The sequence below is a fragment of the Myxocyprinus asiaticus genome, chromosome 31, assembly GCF_019703515.2.
Source record: "Myxocyprinus asiaticus isolate MX2 ecotype Aquarium Trade chromosome 31, UBuf_Myxa_2, whole genome shotgun sequence".
In the NCBI taxonomy this organism is placed as follows: domain Eukaryota; kingdom Metazoa; phylum Chordata; class Actinopteri; order Cypriniformes; family Catostomidae; genus Myxocyprinus; species Myxocyprinus asiaticus.
In genome coordinates, this window is record NC_059374.1 from 39,695,841 (window position 1) to 39,709,600 (window position 13,760).

Here is a 13,760-nt window from a genome sequence, read left to right on the forward strand (position 1 = left end):
CTACAGCGAGTAGTGCACAGCACGATCAGTGTCTGATTCCTGAACAAATGACTTCAATGAGTTGGTTCTTTTGAATCTACAGCGCGAAACACAGCGTGCGACCAGTGTAATTCCGAGCGAATTAATCTTACAAGCTGATTCTGATTTCTGTTATGTCCAGTTCGAAATGAACCAAGAACTTTTACAGTTTTATTTAATGCTGTTTCACCTTTTCTGGAATTGTGTTAAATGTATCTTTGATTTGTTATTTCTGCTCTGTTGAAATCTGAAATGATCTTATCATTTGGAAACAGACTGCTTCTGGCAGTAAATGCAATAAAAATGGCATTTCTTATTTCCAAATATTTCTTCCTTCACAAGTGCGAATCGTTAATTGAAACGCTATGGAATCGGAACAGACATCGTTAAATTCCTTACGATTCCCATTCCTAATTATTACTAGTAACACGATAATGTAAAGCTTTACTTTTAAAAGTAACATTTTCCAACACTGGCTTTAACAAACAAGGACTTTCAGCTTTTTTCTGTAGTCTTTATGCAAACTCAAAGGGTGAAAAGATATAACAACGCTTCGCTATTCATAATTTCCAGTTATTAATATGGATTCAAATATCATCAGTATTCATAAAGGAACAACTTATAACTTTCCTTTAACATAATTCCTCTCAAACTCAACATGCACTTGACACACACACACCAGGAAATGTTAAACAGCTGATGACTGCACTTGAGGACTGAGCGAGAACATAACCTTTGATCTGTGACCTCTTAGAGCAGAGGTCAATGGTGGTCCTGTTTTCTCTGATCATCACTATAGAAACCAGGCAAAGTGTTTGCAGTGTTCTTTGTGGCAAATATCTACACATAGCTCCACATGCCTAGAATCTTCTCTGTCAACACTTCTGTGAAATGTGTGTATTTATTATTGTCATGGTCTCTATTTAGGTTGATCTATGGCAGAATGAAATGACACTTTTAGGGATAATTAAATTTTTTTCTCCTCCACAGATCTATTCATCACACTCAAGGCCCTCTTCCATTTTTAGCTCCATTTTTAGATTCTTGATAACATGTCTCAACTCATTCCATCTTTCTCAGACTCTCTCACTCTTTCAGTCTCTCTCTCTCTCTCACACACACACACACACACACACACACACACTCTCCTAAACACTGAAATACATTAGGGTGGGGGAACAAATCAATATGTTAAAGTATTGTGATATTTTTCCTTGTGATATTGTATTGATATTTGCACGCCAAATATCGATATTTTGATTTCCATTTTTCCACATTAATGTTGTGGTGATGGGAAATTTTCTTCTCTTTGCCAAATCGATCTAGTAATTCAACAATAGTCCCTTAGAAGGTGCAGTTATCATGCTTTACACATAATCACCCTTACTGAAATGTATTATGATTTTACAGTAGTAACCTTAACTGAGGTATTATGACAAACATTTTAGTATCATATTATACAGGCTAACCTTTTAGGTGAAATCAACTATACTTTTGTGTATTAAAACTGTGTAATAATGTTTTTAAAGTGTTCAGGCTACTATTGCATTCATAAATACTATAATTTATTTTAGAAAGACTAGCTACATTAACCTAACCACAGAAACAGGGAGCCATTATGGTCGTATATGCTTGAGAATGAGAAACATTGCGTAAATTTATCGCAATATATCATAGTTTTGAATTGCAATGCACCAAAAATAAAGAATCGCAATAATATCGTATTGTGACCTAAATATTGATATTTTTTTTTATAATTTTCTTTATTTATCACACATTTGCACATATACAGTGAAATTCTTGTTTTTCACATATCCCAGCTAGGCTGGGGTCAGAGTGCAGGGTCAGCCATGATAGAGCCTTAACCACTGAGCTGATATTATATTGTATTGCCAGTTACCTTGTGATCCCCACCCCTATAATATATCCTATTAAGTGGCATAAAAAAATGGCGTAAAATCAGTTAACTACAAAGTCCAGAGCCTAACTAGATTATAATGAACTTAGTTCAGTTAGAACACTTAGGACCACACTCAAGGATTTGCCTCCTCTTCTGTCATCTCTCCTTTGTATACAGCTATACCAGCGGTGCTAATTACCACCTGATAACAGACACTTGCTTGAGAAGAAATAAACAAAGATTAAAACAGATGGATAGATGGATAGATGGATGGACAACCACAGGATGCAAGCTTGTATGTACAGTATGTTTGTATAGATCGAAAGATGTATGGATGTATTTGGGTCGCAGACAAATAAGGTTGTCTGAGATGATAAAATTGAGAAATCTACACTCTTAGAAGAAAAGGTTCCATATGGAACTCAAAAGGGTTCTATCGCTCGCTTCATATTTGGGACCCCCTAAAAGGTTCTATATAGAAGGCCAAAGAACCTTTTTTCTAAGAGTATAGTTTAAAACATATGTACAGTATCAGGTTCATACAAATGCATTGTTTGTGACCATGTTGGTTTCATATATTTTTGAAAAATATTTATAGCATTTAAAAAAAAAAAAATAAGGATTTAAAAACTAAACAAAAAAAATGTTAAGGGGTGTAACCAGTGGCGATTTCTCAGGGCCAGCAAAGCCTTCTCTGCTGGCGTAACATGCCTAATAAATACATATTTTTCTTCCTTTCATTCTTATTGACCTTATTGCATATGTATTTTCAATCGCTTTCCACTCCTAATTCATCTACAAATGAAAAGCAAAAAACAAAAAAATTTATCCAATCAGAATTTATTCCTCAATGCTTACAAGCAAAGTGTGACAACTGTCATGCTCCTTAGCCAAAGCAGCACGTGAGTTTGAGCTCCACCCCATCAGGCCTTCAGAATTTCTGCAGAATCCCTGAACAGTGCAAATGAATGGGCATCTAAAGTCAGATTGTCAGATTCATCAGCCAATCGGATTGATTTATTTGTTCATTGTGGGTGTGATCTTTAGGATATGTCCCGGTTGAGGCTTTCTAGCTGGCCTTGAGTGACGCAATCACGCTTTAAATGATGTACGTAATTTGAAAGCGAAGAGCACAAGATCTTGCTGACGAGTCGGCTGTCATCACTGCTCGTACTGCCGTTGAGAAAGAGATCCTTATGGATTTAAAAACACAAGATGTTCTGCATTATCATGCAATTGATTAATTAAACAGGAAAGGAGGACTGATTTTCACTTCAAGTAAATTGGTAAGTGCTTTTTGCATTGTTATAGCAACATCAGGAGTTTTCTAAGTGTAAATTAGGCTGCTGGAGCATTCAGTGTCGGATAAGGTTTGACAAGTAACCGTGTACCCTGATGAAACAAAATGTATTGCAAGCAAAATTTAAATCGCAAATATTATTAGAGAGCTTTTTCTTGGTATTAGACATCCTTGGTTCTGGCTTTCGTGCTTGGATGTGTTTTTAAAATATCAACTGGTATTATTAGTTAGCTGTGACATAATGTATGATGAGCATACGGCATCTTATTCATTGTGAAACTGTGTTTTCTTAATGGCATGAATCGCACTGAAGGCCTAGACTTAAAATGCACGGCCCGCGGCTGGGTGTAACCATCAAGCAAAAACACCTAAAATACTTTCCTTTCTCCTTCTTCATTCATTTCCAAGAAAATTTCGAAAATATTTTCCCAAGGTAAAAAAATACTTTTTACAAATGCCATGAATTTGTTTGTCACCAATAACAAGACGATTTATTAGGGCTACTCCATTTAACCTGAATGGAGTAGACCTTTTTAATAAAAATATCAAAATTTCTGACTTTTTTTAAACTTCACAAATGGTTATGAGGGTCTAAATGGCTCCTAAAAAAAAATTTGTCACATGACAACAGAAAGACTACCTGCATTTTGGTTACACCACCTGACTTTGATTTGGACCCACTTTATATTAGGTGGCCTTAACTACTATGTACTTAACCATTTGATACAATGTACTTATTATGTACAAGCATGTTGTTGCATTGTAACTACATTTAAAATACTTGCATTTAAGACATTTATCACAAAAATATCAAAATTGTACTGAACACACGTTCGTCATTGTAGAAGTGTATTTAAGTGATTGTTTTGTGTGAATTGTATTTTTTTAATAACATAATAGATCCGGGCAATAAAATTCACATCACATCATTGACCTATGTATGGACGGATGGACACTTTGGACAGAGGAATGAATGGATAGTTGGATGGATAGATAGATGGATGAAAATCAGTATCTGTGGATTAAAATTGTAGCAGATGTAGGTAGCATTTGATTATTTAAGTCTGTTTAAATCTTAACGGCAAATGGGTCTTACCCTGGCATTGCTCATTCCATTCCTCGTATCCAGGATTACACAGGCAATTACCAATGGGCACCAGCCACTCTCCGTCTGCACCGCAATACATCTTTGGAACCTCCTGCTCTTCCGAATGGTTCACACAAGAGCCGCGCACCTCCACGAGAGACGATGTGTCCGCCCCTGTTACCGTATCAGGAAACTGCGCGAGGTTCCTCACAGCTAACGGACACTTTTTATAAAACACGTGAACGGAAACTAAAGCGATGCAGGCTCCTACATCCTGAAAGGCCAAATAGAAACCTTTCCGGCTGACCACCCCAACATCCCGAACTTCAGTGTTTAGCTTCATGATCCGATCGCCGATATCCACCTGCGTGAAGCTCTCATCCGCCGCCACCGTGTCGATCTTCGCAAAACGGCTTTCGTGAGCATAACGCTCATTGTCGGTGTCGGATTCTAGGTAGTAAAGGTTGAACGTCTCCTTGCAGGTGCCAATGACACCAGGCAGGCTGTTACAGTCACGCAGGGTGAATTTTATCTCAATGTAGATACGCTGGGCCGGGCCACGCCGTATCCAGTCAGTCCGAAGCCAGTTGTTCTGACTAGCCTCCATTACATTACACACCTGGTATGTTCTGATGGGGATGTTCTTCTCATCCATGATGCTCACCTCCTCCCACTGCGTGTGAAGACAATACAAGATCAACATTAGAAATAGGCATACATTAAAAGCAAACAAAGTTTAAAATACATGAACAGAACAAACTTTAAAAGAATAGTTAAAAATATAAATTCTGGGGGGCCTGGGTAGCTCAGAGTAAAGACGCTGACTACCACCCCTGTAGTCGTGAGTTTGAATCCAGGGCATGCTGAGTGACTCCAGCCAGGTCTCCTAAGCAACCAAATTGGTCCGGTTGTTAGGGAGGGTAGAGTCACATGGGGTAACCTCCTCGTGGTCACTATAATGTGGTTCGCTCTCAGTGGGGCGCATGGTGAGTTGCGCGTGGATGCCGCGGAGAATAGCATGAAGCCTCCACACACGCTAGGTCTCCGCAGTAACGCACTCAACAAGCCACATGATAAGATGCGCAGATTGACTGTCTCAGACGCGGAGGCAACTGAGATTCATCCTCCACCACCCAGATTGAGGTGAGTCACTACACCACCATGAGGACTTAGAGCACATTGGGAACTGGGCATTCCAAATTGGGGAGAAAATGGGAGAAGAAAAAAAAAGATAAGTGGTCCATACAACTGGTGCAATATAATCAACGTCTTCTAAAGTCATACAATAGGTATGTGTGAGGAACAGAACGAAATTTAAGCCGTTATTCTCTGAAAAGCTTCCACTTTAGTGAGCTTTTAATTCCAGAATCACAGCGACCAGTCCATTAAATCATTGAGATGAAATCAATCACTCTTATCTATGAAAGACTTAATCACACCGGTTTTATGGATCATGTCAACCGATTCATTGAAAAGATCAGGCACAAAAGAACGATTTGTTCACAAATTGGACATCACCACTTCTCTTGGAAGGATGTCAAGAATTTCAGTGAATACTAACTTTAATTTCAGTTTGTTCCTCAGGCTACATCCACACTAATATGTTTTAGTTTGAAAAGCATCTTTTTCTCTATGTTTTGGCCATCCATCCACACTTTCGCGTTGTAGTGTGGACAGGGAAGACAGAGATATCTGAAAACGATGACGTATTTGATGTCATGTGACGCAGTCATGTGATCAATGAAACTTAAAATGATCAAGATGGCGGCCCACATTGTAACGGTGTTATTGTGCCTGTTATTCACTTTGAGAGCATTGTTAAAGACAAATGTTACTTTGTACAACCTTCACAATCCATTCCTTTAAAGGCGACACAAAGTTTACTCAGAATTGCTGTCCAGCGACTTAACAAGAGGACAATTGCATTTCAGCTCGTACATGGAACTGCGATTTTCTGCATGTGCAGTAAGGGGATATAAGAGTTTTCATTAGTTTCAGTATGGACGAGCAACTTTTGGAAAACGTTTGAAAACGGCAATGTGGACATGGATTGTTTTGAAAACGAAAAAGCGTTTTTACATTTATCCAGGACTACTGTAGACGTAGCCTAACTCAGAGCTATCGTATGTCTTCAGAGGACTTTAAATATATTCCTGGCATCACATGGGCCACTTTTATTATACTTTTAATGGTACTCTTATGTCCTTTCTGAAGCTTGAAATTTCTCCTTTTATGTTCAATGGAATAAACATATTAAAAAAATTTATGAAACATCATAAGGGTGAGTAAATAATGACAGAATTTTCACCTTTGTGCAAACTATTCCTGAAAAGAAAAAAAAAAGATGACAGGTTGACAGCGTTAAGCATGAGGTTTGTCAGACTCCTTAGGAATAGAAATGTACTGATGATCTAACTCAAGAAATATGAGGCCATTCAGCACTGGGTAGAATGGGACTGAACCTTGGAAAAACTATTGAGTAAATGTAGACCAAAAACATAACATCTGTTTCTCTCTAACAGGCTTGAGTAAGTTTGCCTGAGTTAACCTCAGAAAAAGCACTATTATTTTTCTTCTACTGGCCTCAGATACAATAACAACTCTAGACAGTCATAAATGCTTTACAGCCTGCTTTACTAACACACTTCTCAGGTTCTGCTTAATCAGTATTACAGCCAGTGATTCCCTGAAAGTCACTGCACTTTTATCATGTAATCACCACTAATTATATTTAGATTCACAAGATAAATACCATGTTAACACTTGCAAATTTGTTTAGTACATCTGACACGAAATGGTGTTCACAAACTATTTTATTTCTATACCATATAAAAATACGAATCTATTAAATACATGATTACAAGTAGTGCCCAACCGATATATCGGCCTTCTGAGTACCTTTGCATAGTCATATCTGTGCAAAATCGGTGAAAAATCCACATAGAAAAGGTCTGTGTCATTCCAGCTCAAAAATGAAATATATCGGCCACCATATTGGTAATCGGTGAATTTTCCCTCTCTAAAATCGGTATCGGTCTCAAAAATCCCATATTGGTCAGGCTCTAATTACAAGGCTATATGGTTTATCAATTTCTTATGCAGTCTGGGTATTTTTACAAGAATAAAGGATGCTTATATGAGATATACTAACCGATATAGCCTCTAGCATCATATAGAAAGCTACAAGTAATAGATTTTCTGCCGCATTCTATGAACAGAATCCACAAATGATCATAAGATGTTGTTGTATACACTCTGTGGGGTTTGAAGTAAGTTTGGAGCAGCAAAAATAGTTCCTTGTGTAAAATGCCATGTGAACATTTAGCATTATGTCAAGTTAAAATGGTATTTCTAGCCATTAGATGCACCTGTTACCAGTTGCTATTATATTTTATAATGAATTCTATCAAGAACATCAACATTAGATCTTTTTTTTCCCTCTAGTAAGACCTTTTATGTTAGTGCAAAGATGTACTGTAAAAATTTTACTCTTAATAAGAAATTGTTTTTTGTTTTTTTCTGTAAAAACATCATATAAATCCATAAAATAAATGTACTTGTGAAGCTATACTGCATAGGACATTTAGGCTTTTTCAGAGCATGCATTGTTTATATGAATGTATTATTTTTTTACTGTAATGGCAGATTTGTTTCACATTTTTCACTTGTTTATAGTCAAAAACAAGTGAGAACATAGCTGCAAGCAGCCATTGCAGGGCCAAGACACCCTAAATTCCATTTTTTGGCCTCCATGACCTATAGGATCTTCAGACTGGCTATGGTTTATTTTGTAAATGCACACTGGTTCACAAGTCATCCTAAGCAGTGTTTGAACCTGTGCTGTTCCATATTACAGCTCTGTGCATTATCCACTGAACCATGCTGCCTTGTGGTTGACAGCCACCAGAGTGTTATACCATGCTGACAGTAAGCACAGCCAAACACAGCGGTTACCATGATTAACTTCACATTGAAGTAACCTTTAAACAAAGATGAAAATAAAAATTAAATTAGCCCTGCAACCATTCAGTAAGCAGAGTAGAATGAGCTCCAGTAAAAGAGAAATAAAACCAGATGACCTGCCTAGGTTTTGACCAAATCAAATAAAACCCACTGCTTTTAGAACTATACTCCAGTGTTTAACACACTGTGCCACTCAGCTGGCATTCTCAATGAGTGGCAAAGAGACAAGATGAGTTTAGAGTCAGCACACAAGTGCGGGTTATCTTTTTAACTATAGGTGTGCTGTTTTCCAACAGCTCGTGTACCCTCAGGACTTGATGTCGAAGACGCTTGCCAATTTTCATTCAAATCTGACAAAGCATTCAAAAGATAAAATTTGCATTATAATAGTCAAAATGACGGAGAGTCAATATAGCTGTTATAAAACACAACTGAAAGAAAGAACAGTTCGGATATGATGTTCATTGCAACTTCTAAAATGATTTCAACTTGCCCAGAGCTGGGCATGAACCAGCAACCTTTCAATCTCCACAGCACACAAGTACATTGCACAGCCCACTGTGCTATGATGCCACTAGTTGTGGAGGTGCTAAAGAGACATACCAAGCTGAGAGTCAGAAAGTTTTAAATTTAAAAAAAAATCAATATATTAATATATTTTCAAATGTATCTGCATTTTCTGAAAACTTAATAAGGACGCAATGATACACCAAAATTTTAACTAAAATTAAATAAGCATTTTGACCACTATGTGTCTCAAAACTGCTCAGAAATCCTCAGGACATAATGTTAATCAAGCATACCAATTTTCTTTCAAATCCAAGAATGCATTCAACAGATATAAAAAAAAAGTTTAAAACAGCTCAATATGGCAGTATGGTCAATATGGGAAAAAATGGTATTGCTGGAATCCTCATGACCCACAGAATCCATAGACACCATTTTTAGACATACGGTTCAAAAGTTATGGGCAAAAATAGCCATTTTACACATATTTTGACCCATAGGTGGCGCTGTCTCCAAACTCTGCAAGCACCCTCAGATCATGGACCTGCTGAAGCATACCAAGTTTCATTTAGATAGGTCAAAGTGTTGCTGAGATTTAGCCTTAAATCCTATTTCATGTCAACCTTGTTAATTTCACAATGCTGTAACTTCAACAATTGCAAAAAACAAAATTAAGTGAAGTCATATCTGGGCGGCTCGGTCTGGAGATTATTTTGAGCCATTGTTTGGGAAAATCAGACCAAATTTAAAGGATGTGAAAGTTTTAAACTCTAAACATCATAATCCAGATGGCGGCCGATGTAATGGGTGGAGTTTTAATATAAGGGGTCTACTAGAATCATCAGGAGAAGAGTAATCAGACAAAAAACGTATTATGTCTCTAGGACAAACGGTACAAAAGATATGCCAAAAGAAAAGCTATAGAGTATGTCCTAGAGACCCCAAATTTGGTATAGGGGATATTCATTACCACCTCTATCAGTGTGCCAAATTTCATCATTTTCCTACGTACGTTTCTATGGGCTGCCATAGACTCCCAGAAGCAGAAGAAGAATTCGGAAAACTAACGGATGCAATGGGGCTACAGCCTCTTCGAGGCTTGGCCCTTAAATATCTGCCAGTGCTGAAGTAATCTAATGGAATACATTACAAATGACATTTTACAGCATGTACTCTGTAATCTGTAGTGGAATACATTTTAAAAGTAACCCTCCCAACCCTGGATGCATGTGACATCAAATAATCAAGAGTGAGGTCAGAGGCAATCCAAATGTAATCCAAAAATAATCATATTAGATTACCTAGATCCAAGATATTATGTTACTGATTGCAATTTTTGTCATGTAATTTGTAATTAGTACTGGGTTGCAATACTGAAGTTATCTACCAAGTACTGATTATCAGATATCGGCCAATTGTTTAAAAACAGCCGATAATCACGGTCAATTATTTCCTGTCAAATGTGGGCAGAAAAACGTGTCTGACAACTTGTGCTGTGTGTGTTAGATTATGTCACTGGTGTGAGATTACTTTGAAAGGGATGACAATTGCAGAAAAGTTGCAATTTATAGGATTTGCAGTGTTAGAATTGAATGAGGTGGAATTACCGTTAAAACTTTTGACACAACTAATTTGATTACTAACCTTAAAGCTTGACACAGCAAGGAATATGACAAGTTTGTTAAAGCTGAAGCGTAGGCTTCTTTTTCTGCTGGACTCCAGTGACATAAGCAGCATCAGTCGCAGACACACCAGGCTGACGGCCAGTAATAAGCTCCAGGGTAATAATCTCCAGGAATGATTCGCCATACGCTAAAACTAATTGAGCGTTTGTGAGATAATAAGAGGGACAGCAATCTGGCATCCATCGGGAACAGGTTTTCTCCGTTTGGCTTGTCCCTTCATCTGTGTAACTACGAAGGCCCTGAGAAGCAGCGCAGAGATAAGGGCCCGGAGCCGTAGATAGCTGGACAAGAGGAGAAAGGAGCTAATTGGCCGTATTAAAGTCTGAATACCCGCCCACCGTCTGTGCCAAAGGCCTGTCCATCACGCTTGAAGATCACAGAGGGAGAGGAACTAAAGATCTGAAAGAGAGTTGGATCGATGCGAAAGGATGCAGATCTGTAGCGCTTCTGTAATGAAAGGGAATTCTGTGTGTTATTGAATCGGTGATGTGGTAATTTAGATGCACCTGATCCGAAGATGTTTAACGGCTAATTGGTGATGAGGGGCTCGAAAAAGTGGAGAGACCCCAAGAAGCATACATTAACAGACAGAACTCGCTGACCCCCTCGATTTAAAATCTCCCACACAGACACACACACATACTCAAGCAGACCTTTTTCTCTGTCACCATGTTGCCAAGTCTCCCCCTTACCTCTTTTGAGAAAAAAGGGGATAAAGTTTCCTAACAAAGGGGCATTTCTGTCTCTCTCCGCTATTTAGGAAATTTGACGCCCGTCGCAGAAACCTAGCTTTACAAATTTACATCAGAGAGAAGGAGAGGGACCAGAGTGATCTCATTTGTATTCTGAGGTGTTCGTACGTAAAGTGTACACATATATTTTTGTATGCTTGGATAGGTAGCTACTTAAATGTGTAATGTAAACTTATTGACAGCATCTAAAATGTAAACTTCTAAAGATGCACAAAACTTTACAAATCCTTTGAGGGCTGTCCGGATCCTTTGCAAGGGTACTGCTGCAGGTAACCAAATTCAGTACTCCCATACACGATCCCATAGCGGGACCTCCAGTTATCAGAAACATTATGGAGAATTATTATCTGGAAAGGACTAATAAAAGTAAAGTCATATGTTCTCCTAGTATGACTGTATTTGTCAAAGCTCAACAAGTATGCAATATACTGTAAGTGTGCATACTTTTAAAGGGCATATTAATAATTGGGTAACTGAATAGCCTGAGTTAAATCAATGTGACGTTGTTATTTATTTCACTTATTGTATAAGAAATACAATCAAATCAACCGATGAAATCCATGAATTCAATTTTATTTCAACCTTAAAGGATTCGTAAACATTTTATGCCTCTAAAGTTGATCATTCTTAAAGGGTTCATTTACATTATGTTAATACGTTGATATTTTACGTTTTACTGTCAATCCAAATGTACATAAATGTATGCATGCTAGAACTGCACTTTATGAACAAATACCTTGGAATACCAATGAGATCACGTTGGAAAGAGATTGAGAATGAGTGAGAGAGAGAGACATGGTCTTGACTCACCCCTCCTTCTGTAGGGCTGGCGACCCATGCCAGTTCTCCCTGTACTGATCTGGAATCCAGCAGCGTGACTGAAGGAGAAAAAGACAGAGGTCTTGAGAATAGCTTGTGGTTCATACCCTGAGTGGATAAAAATTATGCATGATCTGAAGTTTGAAGGCCTCAGATAAATAAATGTACATGAATTAATTGATTGGAATTAAGTTCACAAGGTGCAGTTTGCACTGTAAACACTGAATTAATTGGAAAATGATGGTTAATTATTAATTAAATTACATTAGGTTAAATGTATAAAATATAGGCTACAATCTAACCACAACATTTTAAATATTTGTACTTTATTATTAAATTAATATTAAATTAGGTGACATCAAAATTGTAGAAAGAATTTGGAAAATAAGGTCATCAGTGCTAATACTCTTTGGATGGACAAAATAAAGGGGTCCAGACTAAACAATAAACCCTGTATTTAAGGCTCATTTTGAAGTTAAAACTATGGCCTTTCTTGAGATGAATGGCATTACGTTTATTAGTTGTATTTCCAGAAATAATTTCCAAGTTTAAAACTAAAGTCTTGCTTCAGATATATAGCATTATGAATACAAATTATATTTAATGATAAAGGGAAAAGTGGTAAATTAATTGTCTAAAATGTCTTTAAAAAATCAAGCCTAAATACTACATCTTCGGTATAACTCTATGCATGAATATTATTTAGCTTTTAAGCTGTTAGAGTGAAAACCAAAAAGCAGTTTTGATAAAAGAGAGGGACATTTTTTTTAGAAACAAGGCTTCTTCAATGGTTCTTTATAGGTTTAGCATTGAACCCTCTTCTGATCCAATAACATATTTTTATGTAGAAGATAATTTACTTGAACTATATGGTTATTTGTAGAATGAAAACCTATAAAAAAATATGAATGTTTCATTATAGGTTCTTCAGATCATTGTACTGGTTTCTGAGTTCTTTAAAACACCTGTGCAAAGATGGTTTTCAAAAGAGCATGCATAAAAGATTTTTAAAAAGCTGTGCAGCAGAAACATTTTTAATTTTAAGAGTAAATGTGTTATTTGGATGAACAACAAAATGCTAAATTATCTGACATTCTGTGATAGGCTTATGAATATTTAATGTATAATTATATATACTATATATATATATATATATATATATATATATATATATATATATATATATACTATTTATTTACTAAATATTATGTATAATTATATACTATTTATTTATATTTACATATGTATCCATTATTTATAGCCTATTTTCCATTCCAAGTGCGCCTAAGTTGTTTTCACGCGCCTTTAACCTTGTCCAGAAACCTCTTATACCTTCATTTGCCGGATAATTCCTTGGAGCGGATATTCCTGCACAAATCCCCAGGAAAAACGATATGAGCGCGTAAATAATCCCGGCCATGAATGCCATTTGTCCTGTAACTTTCTCTCCGTTATTCCAGCTTCTTTCCTCGTGCTGCTCCGCGCGACTGACCGAGAGGTGCACGAGACGCGCACTCAGCTATCTGTGCTGGAGGGGGCGTGTCATACTACAGCGACGTAACTGTCAATCAAACAAGAAAGAGGTGGTCAGTATGAATAATAACAATACTAATAATAATTTTCATGCCTAAATTATTAAGCAAGGCTATCGATATGAGCTGTGATAGCCAGAGCTTTTGACAATGAAAAAAAAGCAATAATAAGTTTTATTATTTAAAATAATACGATT

At 37.0% G+C, this 13,760-nt stretch overlaps 1 protein-coding gene across 2 annotated transcripts in view; it reads right to left on the reverse strand.

The window, feature by feature from the left end:
• LOC127422221 (ephrin type-A receptor 4-like) overlaps positions 1 to 13,499 on the reverse strand; it is a 58,590-nt gene extending 45,091 nt beyond the window's left edge. For both annotated transcript variants that reach the window (XR_007894142.1, XM_051665565.1), the window contains exons 1-3: positions 13,364 to 13,499; positions 12,023 to 12,090; positions 4,315 to 4,978 (exon numbers count right to left, since the gene is read on the reverse strand). Coding sequence is in view for 1 of the 2 variants with exons in the window: in XM_051665565.1 (XP_051521525.1) it covers positions 4,315 to 4,978; positions 12,023 to 12,090; positions 13,364 to 13,460 (829 nt within the window). In the remaining variant the exon portion in view is untranslated. The remainder of the gene's footprint in view (positions 1 to 4,314; positions 4,979 to 12,022; positions 12,091 to 13,363) is intronic.
• Positions 13,500 to 13,760: the final 261 nt, after the last annotated feature.